General features: G+C 41.5%; 1 protein-coding gene across 14 annotated transcripts in view; it reads left to right on the forward strand.

The window, feature by feature from the left end:
* Window positions 1-25,672, forward strand: part of dmd (dystrophin) — a 1,591,310-nt gene that overhangs the window by 1,559,228 nt on the left and 6,410 nt on the right. For all 14 annotated transcript variants that reach the window (XM_067992781.1, XM_067992785.1, XM_067992782.1 and 11 more), the window contains one exon: window positions 16,251-16,340. In XM_067992781.1, coding sequence (XP_067848882.1) covers window positions 16,251-16,340 — 90 coding nt within the window. The remainder of the gene's footprint in view (window positions 1-16,250; window positions 16,341-25,672) is intronic.

Genomic DNA, 25,672 nt, shown 5'->3' on the forward strand with positions numbered 1-25,672 from the left:
TTTGAAACTTGGTTACCCTCAGCAACCAACTCTCGCCACTTCTCCATCAAGTGGCTGGATGATTAAGCAATCTCAAGGGAAATTAAAAAGGGTAATGAGACCTGTCCAGCAACCCTGAGCAGAGATGCATTGACCACAAAGGAGTTTAAGGCATAGACCATTAGGGTCTGAATGACACAGGAGTTTCATATTGACAAAAAAGGAATAAAAATTGGAGTAAATTTGTTAACTCATTTATTCATACTTCACTTAAACCTTTTATTACCCCTTTACCCATACACTATTCTTACCCTTGACTTACAACTTCTGGGATGTGCCTTTTAATACCCAAACAGGTTTCAATCCCAACAAAGCACCTGATGCTGTCTGCACTCTGTTGTCATGGCTACATTAAGAGTTCTCAGCAAACTGTTTTGAATGTGCTTCTGTTACAAAAGGAATGCCTTTGTCGCATGAACATGGCACTCACGAAAAGTAGGGTCAAAAGCATACCATATTTACTTGCACATAGAAGCACACTATAGTCGTGACATTGATTTTAATGGCAGGGAGGCAACAGTGTGGGAGCTAGATAGTTAAGCAACTCTTTGGGACACACCAAAGAATGCATGTTGCAAAAATAAAATAAATCAAACCATTATAAGTTAAACTTAATTACTAGTACACCGCTGGCAAGTAGCATTAAGCAGTGCAAAAGTGGTAGTATAACTACAGTCTAATGATGGTGGTTAGGGAGTCAGGATAGCGATACCAAGAGAACTTCCTGCTCTTCCAATGCTCCCATGGGACCTTTGGATTGTATAGGCAGGCAGTCTCATTCAAAGGACAGCACTGAAGTGTTAGTCTAGATTATGCACACGGGTCCTGCAGTGGGACTTGAAACCACAATTTTTTGAACCTGAGGCAAGCATACTACCAACTGAACCAAGCTGACACTCTGAGGGACCTGTCGTCACAAGATCTCAAAGACACATATAGATGAGGATGTAACCTGTTCTAGGGCATTCATCCAGATTTTAAAAAACTATAATCCCTACTCCATCAAGTGTCCAACTGTTTCATTGTCAAATGTTTGGCATACACTTTTTTGGCTATGAAACAAAGAGCCAACTATCACTTTCATCACAGAGGCGCCTTTGGGCCGATTTTCTGAATGCACGCTCCTGACACCAAGCCTTACTCACCCCAGAGCATTCACTCGAGAAATCGGCCTTATGTAAGTGGCAGGAGGAATTGTTCAGTATGATTTATGTCATTGTGTCTTGTGTAGGGAAATGAATACAAAAGCTTTGTTAAATGTTTTTTTATTTTTTAAAAATGTGCTTTTTAAAAAAATGTTGTAACTCTCATGCATTTTAGTAACACAATAGTGATTAACAAGTTGAAGATTAAGTGTAAATCCATTTGAGTGGAACTTCAGATGATGGGTTATGCTGGATATGAGTTTTAAATTAGGATGGTATCTGTGAAAAAAAAATGGAGAAGCATAGGGGAGAAGTATAAACTGACCAATTATTTTGAAATATTAGAGCTAATCTAATGAAATGTGCCTGTCATGTTTCAGGCTTTTTGATTTCTTCGTGGAAAGGATTTGGGAATGAGTTATGCTTAAGTGCTATGTTTTAAAACAAAGTGAATTCACACAGGTGTTTTTTTTAAATCACAGACCGCAGGAATTGAAGTATATAAAGTTAAACAGCTTACAGTCCATGTCAAACAGTGCCATGGACTGTAAGTCAATTATCTCATCCCAGACCCATTAATTTGAGATGGCCCCTATTCATTTTGAGAATAGCAGGAGATGTTGAGACTCATACCCTAAAAGGGGGTGGGGGGAGGAGACGTAATCAGTTTTATTGACCAGCATACTGGCAAATCATTGAAAAGGAAGAATGTCAGAGGGCTAGCCTTTCGAGTCCCTGTGAATACACAGAGAGGAAAGGAAAAAGAGATAAATGGGCAGTCAGGCAGCCAGCCAGCCAGCCAGAAAGGCCTTGGGTGGAAGCTTGTCCTAGCAATGGGAATTTTGCTCATCTGAAGATCAGAGCTGTTCAATATCAGATGCTGACCAGAAAAAGTTAAGCGAGCCTACCACTAGGGATAGTGTGACATGTTTTTTTATTTTTCTTGTTCTTCAGGGTTCTATAGTCAGTGGAATCAAGGTGAGATTTGATTACATTCACTTGCTGTCTGTAAAAAAAACCAAAAAGCAGCTTAAGGATTTGTATCTGGTTTTGTTTCACTGAAGTGTTTCAGTCTGCTTTTAAAAGATTTGAGAAGTGCACATGGCGGCATTTGCAAAGACATGGTGGGGGGGGGGGTAAAATTCAACTCCAGCGGGGGCACAAAATGGGCAGATCCATTGCCGCCCGTTTTTGCCCCTGCCAAAGTTGAATTTCACCCCCATGATACCCAGGGTGCAGATCACAAGATTGTAATGCCCTTGGGTTATGCTATCCTATAGTTAGAGATTGGGCAGAACATAAGACATGCAGGCCACTTACAGGAATGACCAACACAGAGAGAACAGTGCCACTAAGTAACCAATGATTGTATGAATTTGGAGTGATGTAGCATTTTTCAAGTAGTTCCCTGGATGCAGCAATCACCGCCTACGTCACTTCAATAAATTTGTTGTTTATACACTTTAAGGTGCATTCCTGTTGCGCCCTCCACTCCTGAAGGTGTGACTGATGCTGGGAGATGGTTTCCACCTACAGCTACAGACCTCTGATGCCTCACCCATGTGGTGCTTCTTCATGGGCTGTTTGACTGTGGCGGGTATCACAGCCAAACCAATCCTGTCCAGAAATGCAAACTTTTTGACGAGGGTCACTTGGATAGTGATCAGTGTGAGGCGAGTTTATATTTCCCCCCCCCTTCGAAGTATAGAGGTGCTCGAGGCTAATTGTCATGTCCCCAGAGTTGCTCGAGCTGGGATCAGCTAACTCAGCGCAAACCAAGGATTAAACCTGGTACCTTCCTGGTTTACATGATCTAATACCACATTAGACAGTGCTTCTATCACTGAGGCTATAGGGGCCTTTCCCTTCCGCTGGTTGTAACAAAGCTCCAATGTTCTGTGACACTGAAATACATAATTGATTAGAAAAGTGATGGTGATTCATTAGAAAATCGGGAGCCCTGGTGATTGGACTGCTGACCTATGAGCATAATTCTCTAAATTGCATTTCAGTTGACTGAGCCTCACGGAATTTACCCTGTGGTCTCATGTGTCTCATCTTTTTTGTATTGATTAGGAGAAATGGTTTGTTAATAGCACTGGGAAGCTTTTAAATATCAATTTACTAATGGTTGTTTATTTTGACTAGAACTAAGTGGTAAGTACATATTGCACAACTGAAAATTCATTCAGAAAAAGAAAATTATGGTTACGGCAGTGAGGCGACTACTTGAAAAATGTTGCATCACCCTAAAGGGCTAAAAGCAACCGCTCATCATAATGGATCTTTGATCAAAATCTTGAAACTTTACCTGCTTAAACCCTGAACTACCTTTAGTGAGTGTTTTTTAAAAAGTGATATGCATGAAGTAATTATCAGTGTAGCACACCCTCAAGTGGCTGGTGTCAGTGATCTTTGCACCCCTCCAATTTTATCTGGGAAATAGCTGTTTGAAACATCAATATGAAAAAGGGCCAGGAAGTTGGAAAAAGATGGGACAGTTGGAAAAAGATGGGACAAGATACTTCTGCTCCCCGGTGTGGGTTAGCATAGAGATGGAAGACTGCATGCAGCCAGAGGACAGGCAGCAGGCAATTAATTTTAGTTGTTATATTTTTTTAAGCGCTAATTTGTATGATTAATTGTTCTATAAGCTGCAATGGCACATTCAATATATTAGTGCTTATACTGCTAACAACTGAATCTTAGCAGAAGAGCTTCATTCAAGTATATCCGTGAGGTAACAGAAAAAGGTTCAGAAACTTGAGAAAACCTCCGTAGTGATTAATTACTGGCTAGCTAGAATTTAAAGAACAAGAATTGCAAACTGTCAAGTGAATTTTACTTCAAATAGCTGTTTTATCAAAAGAATCATCATTAGCGTTGAAACTGCGCTCCTCTAACCTGAATTGTGCAAAATGATGTTATTCGAATCCTATGCAGGAATCAAACAGTGCCTTAGGGGCGGTGATGTTTAACTTTAGAACTGCCATTTTCACGCCAATGACACAAAATTCAAATCCATGAAAAATTAATATTTCATTTGTGTTAAAGTTCATTGATCTAGAGAAATTAATTTTCACTGACTCTTAACATAATGGGATTTTTAATTATTTCTGTGCTGGCTATTTGTCATGATGTTATTTTGTATTAATAACTCTTTGCACAAGTAAAGCAGACTAAGCAAAACAGCAAGTGAGTCACTGACCTTCATTAGAAAGTTTGCTTTTGAATGTGGAAAAACCCTGCAAAGAAATTTATTATGATACATAATATTCTAAAAACATTAATAGTGCACCACATTGTAACAAGTCCTTTTATTGTTTGCATAGTGAAATCCTGTTAATTTTTTTTCTATCTTAAAAAGTTATTTAACCAGCAGAATCATCCTTATAAAGTTCCTTTTGTTTCAATTTTATGTTTCAGGTTGAGGATTCACAGAGGAATAGTTTCTTTACACATCTGGTCAAGTAGAGTGTAAACTAGGCATAGTTTAGATTTAGAGCTTACTTCAGGTTTCTAAAATTAGTGTTTTTGTTCTTTAGGGCACCCTCAGCTCTGTCCCATTGTTGGTGTAGATTCTTCTGAATCGTTTGGGGTTGGGAGGTCATAATTCACAGTATTTTTGGTGCACTTAGACATGAAGGATAGGAATGAAAGCAGATTTTAAATCAAGGCAATTCCTCATTTCCCCAGTCCCTCTTGTGATTTATGGAGACATGTCCCAGCACTCCCACATATTTCTTCAATGCCAGTAAGGAGTGTACTGTTGGTTGATACAATACTAATTCTTTCTACTGCTCCCTGTCTTCCACTTACATTTCTGTAGTGCTTCTCATGCCAGAACACTTTACATTGTGCAGGAAAAACCAGTGGAAGGCGAGCAGGAAGAAAAGGGGAACTGAAGGGGATAGAGCAGGAAGTTGTAGGCATGTTCAAAGGAATGGATTTTGAGGAGGTTTTTGAATGCAGGAGAGAAGTGGCATGATAGAGAGATCTAGGGAAGGAATAACAGGGGACAGGAGCATAGCAGCTGAGCAAACTGCCACCAAAAGGGAGAGCAGGGGACAAGGAGCAACTCAGTGGAGCGTGCAAGTATATACGGTTTTAGGAGATTACTACGGTAGGATAGGGCAAGGCCGTGGAGGGATTTATTACTAGTTGACCTCCCATGGCATTGTACGCAGACAAAAATAAAAAAGTGTTTCTCTCCTCCTATAACTGTCTCCCATAAAATCTAGGTTAACATTTCAGTGCAGTACTGAGGGAGCACTGCACTGTCGGAGGTTCCATGTTTCGGATGAGATGTTAAACCGAGGCCTCGTCTACCCTTTCAGGTGGATGTAAAAGATTCCATGGCACTATTTTGAAGAAGAGTAGGGGAGTTCTGTGCGGTGTCCTGGCCAATATTTATCCCTCAACCAACACCTAAAAATAGACTATCATTATCACATTGTATGGGACCTTGCTGTACTCAAATTGCCTGCTGCGCTTCCTACATTACAACAGTGACTCCACTTCAAAAGTAGTTCATTGGCTATAAAGTGCTTTGGGACGTAAAAGGCGCTATATAATTGCAAGTCTTTATTTCTTTCTCTACTCCTATCTCGCTCTCTAATTCTTTCTGACTTACGTTCTCTGTCTTTCAGTTTGTCTTCCATTCCTTCTGTCTTCCTCTTCCTACCCATTTGTGTCTTGTTGTTATCTCTGTGTTTGTCTTAACTTTTTTAAACTCTCTATTGAGATAAACACCTCAAGTCAGGAGGTGACAAAAGCATGGATGAGGGTTTCAGCTCCAAATGGCAGAGGCGGGGCAATGTTACGGAGATGAAAGTAGGTAGTCTTTGTGGTGGAAAGGATATTCAGAAACAATCAAAAAAAAATCAGAAAATAAATTACAAGATATTGATCTTCATAATTTCTCCTTCAGTTACAAATAATCATGATGTGGACCAAATTCAAAAATAATGAAATGAATTTAGAATTAGCAGTAGCACTCTGGCCTCCGAGCCCTGCCACAGCAATTCCCCCCCCCCCCCCCCCATTTAGGTATGCTTCTCGATGGAGGCCAGCAAGCCTGCTAAAATTATGCAAATGACCCTGAGGCCAGAGATCTGGCTGGGGTCAGGGGCGCACCTTTGTGGTTGGCAGAATTCTACTCCCGCTGAAGATGTGCCCATATTACGCTAAGCTGGAGAGCTTGGGCCCTGATGTCGTCATGTGCAAATTACAAACTGGGATGTTGAGACCCTTTTAAGTTCCTCACTCAAACACTTCAGTCTATCACATGACAGTAAGTTGATTGATTTTAACAAGGTCCAAATTAAATTTAAAAATTGGATTCAACAATCAGTTACCATCTAACAAGAGTACTTAATTAAATTATTAATGAATAAAACTATTATGCACAAGCTCTTTAAATTATTGCCTAATCGTTTTGTAGAATGATAAATATCTCTGTGACTGATCCAGAGCAATTAAATTGTTGGGAAGTATGATTACTTTTGCTGAGAAGCTCAGCAAGGTTTCTAAAACACTGTGGCAGAGAAGGCAGTTGCAGCCTGTACGTAAGACCAACTTGGCATTCTTTATGTCTGTTATTTATGGCCAGATCAAAACTGGAAGAGAAATGATACCATAATACTGCTTAGGAATCATTCCTGGCCCTTTAAACAGTTACTTATTGTAAGACTATCAGAATGCACAACCACTGAGCAATAAGGTAACGTGTAATTCTCTTGATTGTTAATACACGTCTTTTTATTTTAATCTGAGGTTTTAGTGAATTGTTTTATCTTCACACTGGCACTCCCATCCCCAAAATGCAACATACAGACATATTACTTGTGAGGCCTGAGAGGACTTACGACAGAGAAGTGTTGTTGAGACCAATTTCAATTTAATGAACAAAATTAAGGGAAAGAGCTACTATCAATCACCATAGGTAAAAGTATTACATTGCTAATTTTCTGCTACTCGATATAACTAATGATTTTATAAATCATTAACTGTAGATTTACAATACATACCACATCTAGTGGTTGTGAAATAGTACTTTACCTGATCCCACGTTCCCAGTGCGCTGCGCTCGCAGGAAATGCAGATCGGAGAATCGGGTCAACAGTGTTAAAGTAACCAGTGCCCCGTGTGAGTTACTGCGAGAAGCAAGGGATCAAGGAAATGCCTCTTAATCTCCACTCACTTAGAGAGCAGATGTCCTGTAACTAGTCACTGCAGAATGAGAAATTAGCCACAAAATTGATCACAACCAACCTTAAATAGACCTATGATTTAAATATACTGATCTTAAGTAGGCTTCAGTGCAAAAGATCTAAGCTCCCCTGATATCCTGGTGCAGCGGGATACTCATCATATGGCCTGTGAGCCAACTGCATCCAGTGCAAACCTCTGTTATGGCTCTTGTACTGGATCCAACCAAGGCACATTTTTCTTGCCACCACCAGTAATTAAAGGATGCCCGAGACTACAATGTGCTTCAATCTCTGCTCCCCTGTCCAATATTCTTCAATCTGTACTTTCCCCATGTTCTTCAGTCTCCATGGTGATCTGGTTGCTGGAGCCTCCTCCCTGCATCGCCACCCCCCCCCAGCCTCTTAGTTATGATCCCTCCCCTCTGGTTTCCCAGCTGCTGGTGCCTCTACTCCAATCCCCCAGTTTCAAATGCTTTCCCTCCAGCTGCCCAATTGCTTGTGCCTCTTACTCAGTAGCTGTTGTATCCTACAAAGCCTCCCAACTCTGCCTTCTCTCACCCGTGAGTGTGGCTCAAAGATTGGTGTGGGAGAAGTGGGTTTCGATTCATGGGGCACTGGCACCAATACTGGGGAAAGAGAGAGCTGTTCCGTTGGGAAGGGCTTCACCTGAACCATGCAGGGACCAGTGTTCTGGTGAACCGAATAACTAGGGCGGTAGAGAAGGCGTTAAACTAAATAAGGGGTGGGGGGGGGGTGGGGGGAGGGTTCAGGTGGGGCGAAGTTTAGATTGATAAAGAGAAAAGACAAGGAAGTAGTACAGCAAAGTGATGGGGGAATGATAAACAGAGTGTGTCAGGAAGGGACAGAGCATACACACATAAGAGTGCACTAGCAAATGGGGCCGGGGTAGGAAAGAATGGTAAAAAGACAAAATTAAAGGTTCTTTATCTGAATGCGCGCAGCATTCATAATAAGACAGATGAATTGACGGCACAAATAGAAACAAGTGGGTATGATCTCGTGGCCATTACAGAGACGTGGTTGCAAGGTGACCAAGGTTGGGATCGAAATATTCAGGGCTATTTAACATTTCGGAAGGATAGGAAAAAAGGTAAAGGTGGTGGGGTAACTCTGTTAATAAAGGATGAAATTGGTATAATAGTGAGAAATGATCTTGGCTCAGAAGATCAAGATGTGGAATGGAGGTAAGAAATAGCAAGGGAAATAAGTCTCTGGTGGGAGTAGTATACAGACCCCCTAACAGTAGCTACAATGTAGGGCAAAATATAAATCAGGAAATAAGGGGGGCTTGTAAAAAAAGGTAATGCAGTAATCATGGGCGATTTTAACTCTTGCATAGATCGGACAAATCAACTTGGCAAAAGTAGCCCTGAGGAGGAGTTCATAGAGTGTATTAGGGACTGTTTCTTCGACCAATACGTCGGGGAACCAACCAGGGAACAGACCATTTTGGATCTGGTAATGGGTAACGAAACAGGATTAATTAATGATCTCAAAGTAAAGGATCCCTTGGGAAGCAGTGATCATAACATGATAGAATTTCACATCCAGTTTGAGAGCGAGGATCTTGGGTCTGAAACTACTGTATTAAACTTAAATAAGGGCAATTAAAAAGGAATGAGGGCGGAATTGGCTAAAGTGGACTGGGTCAACAGATTAGATGGTATGATGGTGGATGAGCAGTGGCAAACATTTAAAAAGATATTTTATGACTCGCAACAAAAATATCTCCCTGGGAGGAGGAAAGACTGCACAAAAAGGGTGAACCAACCATGGCTAACTAAGGAAGTCAAGGATAGTATCAGGTTAAAAGAAAAAGCATACAACATGGCAAAGATTACTGGTAAGCCTGAAGATTGTGAAAACTTTAAAAACCAGCAAAGGATGACTAAAAGAATAATAAAGAGGGAGAAAATAAATTCAGAGAGTAAACTAGCAAGAAATATAAAAGCTGACAGTAAAAAAGAAGAGGGTAGCTAAAATAAACATTCATCCCTTAGAGGATAATAATGGAAAACAAGGAAATGGCAGAGGAGTTAAACAGATATTTTGTATCCGTCTTCACAGTAGAAGACACCAATAATAGTAAATAATCAAGGGGCAAAGGGGAGGGAGGAACTAAAAACAATCACTATCATTAGAGGAAAAAATACTAGGTAAACTAATGGGTCTAAAGGCTGACAAGTCCCCTGGACCTGATGGCTTGCATTCGAGGGTCTTAAAGGAAGTGGCTACAGAGATAGTGGATGCATTGGTTATAATTTTCCAGAATTCACTAGATTCTGGAAAGGTCCCAGCGGATTGGAAAACCGCAAATGTAACATTCAAGAAGGGTGCGAGAGAGAAAACAGGTAACTATAGACCAGTTAGCCTAACATCTGTCATTGGGAAAATGCTAGAATCCATTATTAAGGAAGTAGTAGCAAGACATTTGGAGACTCATACAATCAAGGAGAATCATTGTGGTTTTATGAAGGGGAAATTGTGTCTGACAAATTTATTAGATTTCTTTGAGGAAGTAATGGGCAGGGTGGATTAAGGGGAACCATTGGATGCAGTATATTTGGATTTCCACAAGGCATTCGGTAAGGTGCCACATAAAAGATTGCTGCACAAGATAAGAGCTCATGGTGTTGTGGTAATATACTGGCATGGATAGAGGATTGGGATAAAAGGGCCATTTTCAAAATGGCAATCTGTAATGGCAATAGTGGGGTGCCGCAAGGATCAATGCTGGGGCATCAACTATTTACAATATATATCAATGACGTGGATGAAGGAACAGAGTGTCTTGTGGCCAAATTTGCTGATGATACAAAGATAGGTGGAAAAGCAAGTTGCGAGGAGGACACAAAGGGGGTGATTTTCAACCAAAAGAATTGGTGGGTTGGTGGTGGATGGGAGTTGAGAATAGTTGTTTTTTGGGTCGCGACCACGACTGGCTTTATTTCCGGGTTAAAGTCAGCGCGTAAAAGTACAGGCTTCCCACTGGGAATGCAAAGTCCGAAAATTTTGCGGTTGCAACCCAAAAAAACAACTATTTTCAACTCCCGCCCACCCGTTCTTGGGGTTTAAAATCACCCCTCAAGTGTCTGCAAAGGGATATTGACAGGTTATGCGAATGGGCAAAAATTTGGCAGATGGAATATAATGTGGGTAAATGTGAAGTCATCCACTTCAGGAGGAAAAATAAAGAAAACAAAATATTGTTTAAATGGAGAAATACTACAAAATGCTGTGGTACAGAAGGATCTGGGTGTCCTCGTACATGAAACCAAAAAGTCAACATACAGGTGCAGCAGGTAATCCGGAACGCAAATGGAATATTGTCCTTTATTTCTAGGGGGATGGAGTATAAAAGCAGGGAAGTCATGCTGCAACTGTACAGGGTGCTGGTGAGACCACATCTGGAGTACTGTGTATAGTTCTGGTGCCCTTCTTTAAGGAAGGATATTACTTGCATTGGAGGCAGTTCAGAGAAGGTTCACAAGGTTGATTCTGGGTATGGAAGAGTTGTCTTATGAGGAAAGATTGAATAGGTTGGGTCTATACTCATTGGAGTTTAGAAGAATGAGAGGAGATCTTATTGAAACATATAAGATTCTGAGGGGACTCAGGGTAGATGCTGAGAGGATGTTACCCCTCATGGGGGAATCTAAAACTAGGGGGCATAGTCTCAGAATAGGGGGTCGTCCATTTAAGATGGAAATGAGGAGGAATTCCTTCTCCCGGAGGGTCGTGAATCTTTGGAATTCTTTACCCCAAAATGCTGTGGAGGCTGAGTCATTGAATACATTGAAGGCTGAGTTAGACAAATTTTGATCAGCAAGGGAGTCAAAGGATATGGGGAAAAGGCGGGAAAGTGGAGTTGAGATAAAAATCAGATCAGCCAGGATCTCATTAAATGGCGGAGCAGGCTCGAGGGGCCAAATGACCTACTCCTGCTCCTATCTCTTATGGTCTCGCTGCTGTCTGCTAGCCAGCCTTCCAATTCGGCTGCCTTCTTCCCCCACAACCCCCCCCCCAGCTTCCCAATGGTTGCTGTTGCCCCAGCCTCTCACTTGTTGCTGCCTTCTCCATGCGTGCATAAGACAGGAATTGAATGTCCTATCCATCATTAAGGAATCAAGAAGAAAAGCTCACAATGCTAAAAATTATTCCAAATTACAAGAGGCCCAAGTTTATTACAGGGGCCTGTGAAGGTTATTTTGTTATGGATTCTTCTGGCAAAAAATATTATTCTAGTTTAAAAAGTAGTTAAACATACTTGATTTGATGCTGTTGGATTCCTGTTAGTATCTTTGTACGTACAAGTGATAGGTTGTTCGAAATGAGCACTCGGAACTGCCTAATTGTGTGTGTTTTGGTGGGAGATGGTGGTGGGCTTGGATTGGGTTGTGAGAGCTGCCCTCAAGAAAGTCACTGTTTTAAGATTCTGTCCTACAGTTAGTGAATCTCCCAGCCTAACGGGTTACGAAGTGTGTTACAAAGCCATACAGACCAGGAAGGTTTCAGGTTTGATCCCCAGTCACCTTCATAGATAAGTGGTAGATTAGTAGAAAAGATTTGCATTCCAGAGAGCTCTGGGTTGTAATAGAAAATATTTTTTTCTAAAGTAATGACATCAAATCCTTGTGATACACTGAAATCAGTGCTGCCATCATGTTGAGTTTGTAAGAAAGAAAAGATCAGAGAAATATTTTATTTGGAGTATCTGTGACCCACTGCTTTGAACAATTGTAGTGCTTTCAGATAATCATTAGTCATAAAGCACTCAGGCAGCAAAGCATTCTACTGGGATAGCATGCATAGGATGAAAGAGCTTGCATAATAAGAGAGTTCATGAAAGCCACTCTTCCAGATTAAATCTGTTAGCCATTGTTGCCTGTTAAAATTGATTTGCCAAATGCTTTCAGTGGCACTATGCATCTAGCCAGAGACACCACAGCTGTTGCATTAATCCAGCGGAGCATAAAGGGACACTCCACATTAGTCTGTGTTGGTGCAGTAGAATGTCCAAAGCCTGGACAAAAGAGCTAAATTCCAGAGGTGAGGCGAGAGTGACTGCCCATGACATCAAGGCAGCATTTGACCAAGTGTGGCAGCAAGGGGCCCAATGGGAATCGGGGAAAACTCTTTAGTGGCTGGAGTCATACCTAGCGCAAAGAAAGATGGTAGTGGTTGTTGGAGGCCAATCATCTCAGCCCCAGGACATTGCTGCAGGAGTTCCTCAGGGCAGTGTTCCAGGCACAACCATCTTCAGCTGCTTCATCAATGACCTTCCCTCCATCATAAGATCAGAAATGGGGATGTTTGCTGATGATTGCACACTGTTCAGTTCCATTCGCAACTCCTCAGCTAATGAAGCAGTCCGTGCCCGCATGCAGCAAGACCTGAACAACATCCAGGCTTGGGCTGATAAGTGGCAAATAACATTCGCGCCAGACAAGTGCCAGGCAATGATCATCTCCAACAAGAGAGAGTCTAACCACCTCCCCTTGACATTCAACGGCATTACCATTGCCGAATCACCCACCATCAACATCCTGGGGGTCACCATTGACCAGCAACTTAACTGGACCAGCCATATAAATACTGTGGCTACAAGAGCAGGTCAGAGGCTGGGTATTCTGCTGCGAATAACTCACCTCCTGACTCCCCAAAGCCTTTCCACCATCTACAAGGCACAAGTCAGGAGTGTGATGGAATACTCTCCACTTGCCTGGATGAGTGCAGCTCCAACAACACTCAAGAAGCTTGACACCATCCAGAACAAAGCAGCCCGCTTGATTGGCACCCCATCCACCACCCTGAATATTCACTCCCTTCACCACCGGCGCACTGTGGCTGCTGAGTGTACCATCCAGAGGATGCACTGCAGCAACTCACCTAGGCTTCTTCGACAGCACCTCCCAAACCCGCGACCTCTACCACCTAGAAGGACAAGGGCAGCAGGCACATGGGAACAACACCACCTGCACGTTCCCCTCCAAGTCACACACCATCCCGACTTGGAAATATATCGCTGTTCCTTCGTCGTCCCTGGGTCAAAATCCTGGAACTCCCTTCCTAACAGCACTGTGGGAGAACCTTCACCACACGGACTGTAGCGGTTCAAGAAGGCGGCTCACCACCACCTTCTCAAGGGCAATTAGGGATGGACAATAAATGCTGGCCTTGCCAGCGACGCCCACATCCCATGAACGAATAAAAAAAAAAATTGTTGCCTTGTTCAGACACTTTTGGGGATTGTTAGTGATGGCCAGAGAATCCACCCCTGAAATGCTCTGTGTAGTTGACACAAACACTGAAAGAGTTACATACCTTGAAAGACATATTCCAGTAAATTGTAATGGCAATATGCCTGGCTGTAGCATCAGGCACCAGGCACTCCCAGGTGATGTATAGCACATTTGTGTGCAAAGCAAAGCTCCCTCTACTCGACTGAACCTCAGACCAACCCTGTACTGTGCCAATGTGACTTTTTTTCCATTGTAGCCATCCTATGGCTTCTTTGAACGAGATTGGACCCTTTCACATTGAAACAATTCACTATTATTGGGGCCCTAATTTTGAAGGAGCTAGTTTGTAAAGTTTTGATTTATCTTGAATAGCCTGGTATTTATGGAAACTTACATGCTTCTCTTGTAAAGAATAATTCCATGAAATTTGTAAATTATACTAAAATGTATTACTTTTTTTAATAGATGCTTTTGTTTAAAAATAAGTACAGTCTGCATCACTGCGTGTGTCCACTCCAATGAGCACTTGCCATAAGGCATGCTGGATATCTCCGCAAGATTGCTGTATCTTGGCCATTTTGCCCTCCTTTTAAGCTGTTTCCAATTCCCCTCAGCTTACTCTTTTAGTGGACAATCTCCTTACTGCTGGTTCCATTCTTTTGTTCCAATCTAATTCCTGTGTCAGAAATCCCTCCTGTTTGGGTGCTGCCTATTCTTGCAATACATGGTTGCCAAAAGCCAGATAGCGACCAAGTACTGCACTGATTTCTTTCTTCTTGCCTACACCGTCTATTGTGTTGGAAACAAAGAAATAGCTTTGAAGTGCAAGAATTTTAAGAAAACAAGATAATACGAACAAGAAAAAAGTCTTCAGCCTATCCAGCTTGCTCCATTATCCAGGTCTGTTTTAAATGTATAATCTGGCCATTTTATCATTTTCCTGTCCCGGGCCCATATCTCTCTATTGTTTGCTGAAGAAATGGCTAGACATTCTGCATGCATTTTGGTATTCCCATTTGAGTTTTGTCCATAAGATAAATATAGCACGTGGAGGAATGACTAGTCACGGCACTTTATCTAATTCCCTTTTGAACACTTCAGTGGAGCCAGTGTTTACAAAACTAGGTGATAGTTTATTCCATAAGTAGCACAATAAAAGAAAAGATTAACTGGCCATTCATCTTGTTGTTTTGGGATCTTGCTATGTGCAGAATATTTGCTGTGTTTACCTACATAACCAACACTGCACTTAAAAATAATTCATTGTATATGAAGCACTTCGAGTCATTTATGGAACACATAATAAGGATCTATATAAAAGCAACGTTTTCCTTTCTTTTGGTGGCTCCAGCTGTGAGCAAATTATTCTTCAATGAGTAGGTTTGGTCTCATGGCCATTCTGTCCTGGCTTTGTACAACATGTGCCCTAGCAATTCACCTTGTCAAATCCCTTCATTATTTTAAAATCAGAGCTCCCATTTTCTTCTTTCTAAGGATAATGGCCCCGAAATTCCACAGGGTTACGCTCCATCTGCTATAACTTCAGTGGAACCCCTGGTGTAAGTGGCCATTTTAGCCATTTGCGCTGTTTCACAGAGGGAGGTTGCCGATTTTCTGCCAGCAGATCAGGAGAACCCTGGTAGAAAATCCAGGCGAAGATCTTGAACTTTCTGAGCCTCCCTTCATAATTCAATTATGGAGTCATCTCTTTTGCTTTTCTCTAGATTCTTCCCGCTGCCAGCAAATTATTTTTAACACATACTGCACTTGGACAAAAAACTCCACCTAACTTTTCTTCAAAAATAGATGTTGTGTCAATCACATTACATACAAATAATGGCTGTGGAGGAGGGAATTGTATAAAGAATACTGAATATCTCCAAGAGAATTGCAAAGCACCGATGCACTTGAGGAGGTTCCAGTTTTTATCAACTTTGACAGCCCTTTTGACGAGAGTATTGCCCTACATTCCGCCCTCATGGTTTACTAAAGTTACTTGAACCCAAGGATTGTTTGCTGCCTTAAAATTTAGTAGTCATCTGTTATCACTTATAGTTGATTGAGAAGTTTTGCCTTAAAATTAATCTTACTGTTTGATGTGGAGATTTTCTGATGCCAGTTAAAGATGAAAGTTGTGTTGCGCGTTACAGGGCCTGAAGGTACAACAGCACATGACAGGGCCTGTAGTATTATCGGGTTACAGAAGAAATTACCGTCTTGTATACATTATAAGCCAGCAACATAATAGAGGACTTAAATTACATCTGAAACCACTGAGTCTAAGTTCAAGATTACATTTAACTCCTGTCAACCTCTTATTTATTTATATCCATATTTATATATTTTTAAAAGTATCCAATTATGCTTTTTATTCTTGAAGTTATACATTGGTGAGCATTTTCTTGTATTTACAGCTGCCCTAGATTCTTGTTTAGTGATGTCAGTATGTATTATAAACCCATACAGTGCAAGCAAGTGTATAATATTGATCCTGTGACTGACACAAGTACATTGCAAGGTTATTTCTTTGCACTAAGGTATTGGGCTACAAGCCTCCTTGTATATATTATAAAGTGAACCTCTTGTTTCAGGTGAGGATGAATTGCTGAGTCCTCAGGGTACAAGCACTGGACTGGAGGAGGTGATGGAACAGCTCAACAATTCCTTTCCAAGCTCTCGACGTAAGTAGATTTAGAATCTTGACAGTATTGCAGATTAACCTCGCAAGCTGTTCACCTGACGACATTTCACATTCCTGACAGTATGAGGGAACTGAATGAATGCCGTTAAAATGGCAACGAAAAGAAACAGGAACACACTTGAAGTGATGCTACCCGCTGATGTTAATTCAGTGCTCTCTTATCTTCAAGGCAGCTTCCTCCCATTGTACCATCAACACTTACTGTTTAAACAAAAATATTTTTAAAAAGCCACCAGAAAGGGAACAGGAAAAGCTGAAGAACAGTCCCTGTGAAAATGCAATTTTTACAGTGGGACTCCACAATAAATAGAGCAGATATGATGAGGAGCCATGGGATAAATAGTCTAACCTGATCACTTGGGAACAAATTACAGTCAGGGCCAAGGGTGGGATCTAAATTGTGTCTGTGGTTCCTCATCATCTATTATGCTCGCACTACATGTTAGGTAAGTAATAAAAATTGGATGTAAATATTAATTTTAAATACAAATTATATTTATGTGTGGACTCCAGAATAGTTCAATGATATCAGTGAAACATTTCTGTTCCGTTCTCCTTTATGCCATTTTCCTTCATTGAGATGACATTATTGTGTGCGTTCTAATTTTTTGTCTCTGCGATAAAAATTCTTACTTTAAACTATTTAGAGCCCTTACGTTGTGATTCTTTTTGCTCTGACAGTCGGTGTTAAATATTAGACTGTTGAAAACAAAGATCTGTGACTTCACTGATAGAGAGGCTTCCCAGTGAAACCCATTTACTAAATACCACATCCAATGTATCTCTGATACGTTTTTTTGTTTATACCGAACAAAATTCATCAGCTATTAGATATCGCTCCCCGACTCCCAGATGGTGAGTAGCTGAACCTTACAGACTAGGAAAGTCCCAGTTACTGGCCCTTGTTAAGTTACCTGACCTCTGACAGAAAGGTGCCATTGTGTATCTGAGTGCATCTGAGTTTAGTTAGAGAAAATTGGCCATGTTCTCTGCTCCTGATTGCCAGGACCCCTGCTTAAAAGTGCTTGTGTGTAGATGTCTGGTAATGATAGGATCAGGCTTAGCTGTGATTTTTCCCCCCCTCCTCCTCGCCTCACAGTTGAATAACCTGCTGACACTCTCTGTATAGGTTCACACATGAAGATCATTCACTTGAGAATGGTACTCAGAGAACTGTACCCCAGTAAGGGGTCAGCACCTTTAGGAAAGAAGGAGGGGAAGGGGAACATTGGCAGAAAAAGAAGAATTAAACATCGAATGTTTTTGAAATAATCTAATAATGAGCTTCATGGTGGGAAAGAGTTTTTTTCTGTTTGGATAGCATTGCTGTGCAAATAGAATCACCAGGATAGGGAGATTTCCCTGGCTTTATAAACTTCAGAATTAAACCCAGATATTGGGCCTGAACATTTTGTGGGGAACCTCCACCACTGACCACACCACGGCCGGAGTATCCAGGGTCAGCGGGAAGTTCTCTTAAATAGCATTTTTCTGATCGGTGTCCCATGCCATTATGGGCACATCTTAGTCACCGGCTAAATTTGGAAAGGGGGTGGGGGTGGAGACCACCCTTACAGCCCCAGCCGATCAAAAAATTTCAAAGGGCCAAGACCCAGGCCTGGACCCCCATCCCCGAGAAAGGCGGGTTCAACTTCCACCCCCTTTCATCCAGAGTACCAGCCATTCGATGGATCCCAGGGGCCAGGGCCAAGTAAACTCCTGGCCTAGGAGCACCACTCCCATACCCCTTCTGATCCAGGGAGTCATGTCTGGAGTGAACAGAGGTTCCAACCTAAGGAAGGACTCACATAGATTGGCAACACAGGCCAGGCCCTGTGTGTCCAGCTTCCAGCCAAACTCTCAGGGTTTCAGCTGTAATCCTGTGCCTGACTTAGATCAGGAATGCTCCGGAAGACCTGTGGATTTTTATGCCCAATATCTGTGTGTGTGTGTCTTTCTCTCCCTCCTCTCCCTTTATTCAAATTAACACCAATAACGTTTTTGGGAAATAAACATTTATGGTACATATACACTAGCACTGTAATGTTAGTTTGAAGTGGTCTTGCTTCACATTGGTGCTACAATCATAGTGCAAATGCAGCCTGAATCCATTGTCAGCGCCCGACCTGACACCAGAACGAAGTGGAATGAGATTCCCTGAAGGAAGGAGTCTCACTCAGTTTTGCTTCAGAGTCAGTTTGAGCATACTCATGTGACTTGTACTTTACAAGTTTAACATTGGTGCAAAGCCAAAACCACTTCACACTGGCACTAAACATTTATTGTGAATGCAACTCTAAATAACCCCAGGTGGTTTCATTGATACCAACTTCTTTTGCTGTTATTAAATGTTGCCATATTTGTGACAGGCAATCCCAATATGCCATTATTGCAACGCTGTTATCCCCTATTTCTATGTGCTTCCACCCAACAATGCATTGTATGAAAATTTGCACAGGGCGCACACTTCCTGTCCATAAAGCTTACTTTCTTTTACCATTTTTGGTTGTGCTTTTGTGTCTGCATTTCCCATTCTAAATTACTATGTCAACATTTTCTTTACAATTTCGGAGTGAATCGTGACAAGTGAATAGAATACCGTGTCAGCCAATGAGTTGGAAGCAGGGGCGGGACTTGTGGTTTTAATTTAGAGTCTCCGAACTCATGGCCAAAATTACTGCAAACAGATTCTCTCGAGTACAGCAGGATTATTTCTCCAGCAAAATGCAGAGAGTGGAGGACAGTTACATAATACAAATTATGAGCGGAAAATTAATCTCAGTTACTTACTGCACTGTGATCTCCAGGCGTGATTGACGGCGAAATTACCCAATCATCTTCATTCTGGCCGGATCTTGTGGTGTCACTATATGCAGCCATTAAATTTTGGTATGTCAGGTCTCATCATGAGATAGCACCATCCCACCACTTGTGGTGCTGCAGTGTCTCTGTCTTCAGTCACCCAGCTTCTGAGCCTGTACTCTGTCTTCAATCACCCAGCTTCTGAGCCTGTACTCACATATGGGCCAAGTGCAGGCAATTGGGACTAGCTTAGTGGTATAAACTGGGCGACATGGACATGTTGGGCCGAAGGGCCTGTTTCCATGTTGTAACTTCTATGATTCTATGATTCTACAACCTTGCTTTGAGCTCCACTCTCGATGGAAATTTAATGCATCCCTGCTATTCTTGAAAATTTTGTTCCATCCCTGATGCTTGGCTGTAATTTTGAAAAGGTCTGGGTTCCAGCCTTGCTCCTTCTTCCATCCTAGTCTCACTCCTTTACCCAGCTGCCCAGCACAAACTTCTGCCTGCCTGATCTGGATTTTTGCTGTTTGGCCTCAGGTAAATAGTTGAAGAAAAAACTAGGCTGTATCATCAATCTGCCCACTCCTTGCTCTTCTGGTCTCCAGCCTCACTCCTTCCTTCTGGCTGCTTGGCTCCACTGCACACCCACTCTCCATGCTATCTCTCTAAGTTTTAGTAGTCCCATTCTCAACTGTTTTCCTGGGCGCTCTCTCTTATTTTTTTAATAATTCCATTCTTCTGATTTTTTTCCCTTTTTTTATTGACCCATGATGCACATTTTTTCTTTCCTGATCTTTTTAATACTCCCATTCTACACTGTAACGGTCTCATTAAGATTTTTTCCAAGGAGAAAGGGATTTTTAAAAGAACCGTTCCAATAAAATCAATATTGCTTTAAAACAACATATCATCCAATTCACCATGACCAACGCCATGAGAGATCTACTAGCAGTTAAAAAGAAACTGTGTATGTGTGCATGGATCTGATCTTCCACTAGCAGCAGTTTCTGTAACGAGGACCACAGCAACCCCCAACGTGAGTGATATTTAATGCGCCCAGTACCAGCCAGCTGCTATCTTCATGATAGCACAAGGGGCTGTGCAGTGTTTTATTTCTAATGCTTAGAGTTCAGGAGAAACTCTATTTCAACTGGCTGTTGGAGCAAAAAAATGATCATTATACAGAGGAAATTTATAGTTGCATACAAATTATTATTTTTCATTCCTGTTGCTTAAAAAAAGATACTTTTATTGTAGATGCTTTTTGAATCATATTTCTTTTTAAGTGATTTTCAAAAGGAGTGCTCAGACTGAGACTCTCAAGCATTCACACACGGTTTCACTTAGAGTGCAACATGATGCTACATTTTTTATAGAGAAGGAATTGCTTTACCATTTTAAAGATGTTTCCTGATCAATAGCAACGACAATTTGCATCAGTGCAGTGTCTTTAATGTGAAAAACATTCCAAGGCTCCACAGAGGTGTGAAGAAAACAGAACCCAAGGCAAAGAAGGAGAGATTATAATGGGTGACCAAAAACCTGGTCAAAGAGTTGTGTTTTAAGCAGGATATTAAAGGAGGAGTGAGAGATGTAGAGGCAGAGGGATTTAAGGAGGGGATTCCACTGCACGGTGCCTAGGCAGCTGAAGCATGGTCACCAATTGTGGGGTGAAGGGAGGGCAGGGGTGCACAAAAGGGGCCGGAGTCAGAGGAATGGAGAGTTTGAGTATTGAAGGGCTGAAGGAGGCTACATAGATAGGGAGAGGAGAGGCCATAGTGAGATTTCAATACAAGGATGAGAATTTTTAATTTTAGACATTAGGGGATTGGAAACCAATGTAGATCAGAGAGGCTGGGTAAGGGGAACTTGATGCAGGATAGGATATGGGCAGCTGAAATTTACAGGGTGGGGGATTGGAGGCCAGCCGGAAGAGCATTGGATTAATCAAGTCTGGCAGTGACAAAGGCATGGATGAGGGTTTCAGCAGCTGATGGGCTGAGGTAATGTTATGGAGGTAGAAGTGGGAACTCTGTGTGATGGATCAAAGACGATGCCGAGTTTGCGTTCAGCCTGAGACAGTGGCGAGGCAGATGGGGGTGGAATCAGTGTCGAGGGTACAGTGTTTGTGGTGGGGTTCAAGGTTGATGGTTTTGGTCTTCCCAATGTTTAATTGGAGGAAGTTAATGCTAATCCAACACTTGATGTCAGAAAAGCATTCTGGCAACACAGAGGCCAGAGGAGTGGTCAGGGAAGTGATGACGAGGTAGAAATGGGTATTATCAGTATACATGCGAAAGCTGACCCCTTGTCTGCGGATGATATCTTTAAGGGGCAGTAGGTAGATGAGGAAAAGGAAGGAGTCAAGGATGAATCCTTGGAAGACTCCAGAGGTAATAGTGCCGAGGTGGGTAGAGAAGTCATTGCTGGCCAATTTCAGATAGGTAAGAGTAGAACCAAGCGAGAACCGTCATTAATCATTATACTTAGCATTATAGTTACGTTTGTTGAGGTTTGAAAGCTCCATCAGCCCAAAAAGCTGTTGAGACTGGGCCAAGTGAAAATTGATTGATAGATTTTTTTAGGCAAGGGTATTAAGGATTACAGAACCAAGGCAGGTAGATGGAGTTAAAATACAGATTAGCCATGATCTAATTGAATGTTGGAACAGACTCGAGAGCCTGAATGGTCTATCTATATTCCTATATTCCTACTCAAGTGATCATTCTTTGTGTGAGTGTCAGCTGGCTACTTAACTATAGGGGGCTATCCTCTCCTTACATCTACAAATAAATACATTTTCCAGCAGGAATCACTGGCAGTCAGGAGCAGGAATTTTCGCTGATGTTTGCTCTCCCTAGACAAGGAGCACTGAGGCCACTTGAGATCAGCTAACTCAGGGACCAAGGATCAAAACTGGAATCTTTCTGAGCTGTGTAGCTGAGTACCACACTACACAGTGAATCTACCAGCAGATCAAAGGAGCTCCTTATTTTTAGTTTGAAACAATAAAATACATTTGGACTAATAATAAAGCCCTGGAACAAAATGTAATACTCAGGGATTTGATTTCCACTGGTAGTGTACTGGTTAACATAGTTGCATAAAATTAATGTGCATAATTAAAACAGTCATTAAGATATCATAAAAGGAATTTTACATGAGCACATTAACCAGAGCACTATCAGAGAAAATTAAACCATCAAGTGTTTAAGAATTGATTTTCAATTCAAATGCTATTTTTCTTACAAACATAAAACTGTTAACATCAGCAGTGTTTTTATCCGATTACCTTTGTGTTGTTAATGTCATTTTAATTTCCTTTACTGAGAGGATGGGGTGGGGGTACAGAATGAGTATCTGGAATAACCAGATACTAATAATACTCCTAAAGAATTCAATCCCTTATTCCCCAGAGGGATTTTCTACAGTTCTTCATGCTGGTACTTGTGTTATGGAATGAATTAGGCAGCTGTTAGATCCATGCAAAACAGCTGATGCCACATTGTAGAATACCTCCTTACAAATGATTTATGTAATGGTGACTGGTACTGCCATGCAAGGACAAGATACTTCCCCTCTAAAAGGTTTGGTAAGTTTTATTCCATGAAAATAACATAATTTCATAAAGAGTAACCTGTTACATACATTTTTTTTATATATAAGTGCCATTTTGCAGAATGTGGGCCAGGCCCAATTTCCCTTCTATTTACAGGCATTACCTTGTAAGAATGGTGGTGGAAAGTATATCTGCACACGTCTGAACAAGTAGTTGATGATTAGTTTGTGTTTGTTTGAGAAAATGAGCTTGTACGTGAGCAAATTGATGAGTACTGTAACTGTGTGAAATGTCACCGGTGTTGAAGGGGTGGTGTGAACTTGAGATTTTTATATATGTGCGCATGTTGGTTGAAAGTGAGGGTAATCTACAAGTCAATGTTAAAATTATTTAATTAAGTTTCAATAGAAAAATTCCAAAAGATGCTGGTGTTTTTTTCTTTGATCTCTGTGTGCTTGGCAGATGCTGAATGTTGTTAGGAAACTAGAATGTACCATCAGGATGCTTGGTGGGTTTGATCACTATGACGTCTTTGAAATTGAAATTGTAAAAAGACACTGATAGGAATAACAATTTTAAAATTTAAATATTAATGACAATGGTGATTAGTCTTAATAACCTTCTTTCTTAAGTCGAGGCAGCATTGCTGGGTATACTGCTAAGGAGATATGAAGGATGCTGTTGTACTTTTGAAGATGGAGAGTTCATGAACTAAAGCCGGCATAATAGTTAACAATAAATGAAATATAAAACAGTGGGGTAGAAATTAGTACGGGCCTGTTTTCAGGCCAGACTTGGGGCTGCGGAGGCAGCACGCGCCTGAACCAAGAGGCCTGAGGATCGATAGAAGTTGGTCCTCGGGCCTCATCTGAATAATTGGAGTGAGCTGCCAGCACTGGTCACGCCTCCACAGCCAGCTCGCCCGACAAAGAGAAACGATTGCTGGCCACCTGTCACGCCAACAGTGGCCCTCGGGTAAGTCCCGGGGGTGGGGGGGCGACGATCGCGATGCCTGTGGAGTTGGGGGTACACTCCCGCTCCTCCTGGCTGTACAAGAAGGGTTTTTTAAAACTGATTTAAATTTACCTTTCATTGGCAGCTGTGGAGGTCGCTGAAGAATCCTGAATGGGGGCAGGCATCAGACCTGCCCAGCTCATCGGTTAGTTTTGAAAAGGGATCCTTCAACAGGCTTTAGGACCCTCATTAACATATTAAAGGGGCCTCATGCCTGTTTTAGGTGTGCGCCCAGGAAGCCTAAAAAATGGGCCCCACAAGTTTAGCAGTGGGACTAAAGCCTGCGCAGATTGGGTGCAGGTCGTCTTACTGCTAAATTGGTTTGCTTTGCACCCAGTTTACACCTGAAACATGGGTGCAATGCATACTAATTTATAATCCATCCAGTCTTGGGGTTCAGGTGATGTTATAAGCCCAAGGGAGGGAAGCTGTAATGGTTTATGTGTACCTTCAGGTTGGATTACTTCCTTAAATTCACTTACAGGTATCAGTTACACTTATAATATGTATCAGATAGAGAATTCTGTTCAAAATAGTTTTTCTTACTGCTATGGCAACCCATTTCTTTGAAGGCGAGGTTTTCGGTTGTTACTTGAGTTTGAAAGCAGTGACATAGAACAAAGCTAATTGTCAATTTGTGATTTATGTGCTGAAGGCATTTTAGGTCAGACAACCTGCAGGATCACCTATTTTATTTCTTATAGATGAAAGCATTTGTTATTGGTATATATTATAATGGAGTAACTGTAAAAATTGGAAAAAATGCCTGTTTTGTCAAATTTACAGAACCTTGTTTGGCATTTAGCCTAACAAACGTAGAAAAATGTATTCAGTGCATGAGAGACGCAATCCTGTGATATTTGCTACATAAATGATGCTTTCTAGTCTTAAGTTTACAAAGTTTAGATGTCAAATAGTGGCCACATATCACTCAAGGGCAGCAACTAATTGTTCCCACTTCACTTGTTACCGGTTATTACAGTAAACTTATTCCCTTACAATAAACTTCCCTTTCTAATTATTAACTGAACAGCAAGATTATAACTGCAGTGAGCACCAAATAATATTTATATATTGAGTTGATGGAGTTGCTAGCCAAAATAATAATTAGAATTTGCAAAAATGGACTCTTAGCAATTTTATTGTTATTATTCAAATGTTATTTTTTGATTGATGAGTCAAAAGGAAAATACAGTACATTTAAATGGTACCTGAGATGGGGTAAATGGGTACTGTACATATGATAAACCAGAGTGGCTTCAACACAGCACAAATGTGTGCAGCATCGTGGCCAAAATTCTGAGGAAAAAATGATAACTGCAAATGTGAGCTTTCAGATAAATCATAGAATTATAGAAAATTTACAGCACAGAAGGAGGCCATTCGGCCCACCATGTCTGCGCCGACCAAAAATGAGCCATCCAGCCTCATCCCACTTTCTAGCACTTGGTCCGTAGCCTTGCAGGTCACGGCACTTCAGGTGCACATCCAGGTACTTTTTAAATGAGTTGAGGGTTTCTGCCTCTACCACCCTTTCAGGCAATGAGTTCCAGACCCCCACCATCCTCTGGGTGAAAATTTTTTTCCTCAGCTCCCCTCTAATCCTTCTACCAATCACTTTAAATCTGTGCCCCCTGGTTATTGACCTCTCTGCTAAGGGAAATAGGTCCTTCCTATCCACTCTATCCAGGCCCCTCATAATTTTGTACACCTCAATCAAATCACCCCTCAGCCTCCTCTGTCCAAAGAGAACAACCCCAGCCTATCCAATCTTTCCTCATAGCTAAAATTCTTCAGTCCTGACAACATCCACGTAAATCTCCTCTGTACCCTCTTTAGTGCAATTACATCCTTCCTGTAATGTGGTGAGCGGAACTGCGCGCAGTACTCAAGCTGTGGCCTAACTAGTGTTTTATACAGTTCAAACATAA

This window comes from Heptranchias perlo, chromosome 11 (genome assembly GCF_035084215.1).
Source record: "Heptranchias perlo isolate sHepPer1 chromosome 11, sHepPer1.hap1, whole genome shotgun sequence".
NCBI classification, from domain to species: domain Eukaryota; kingdom Metazoa; phylum Chordata; class Chondrichthyes; order Hexanchiformes; family Hexanchidae; genus Heptranchias; species Heptranchias perlo.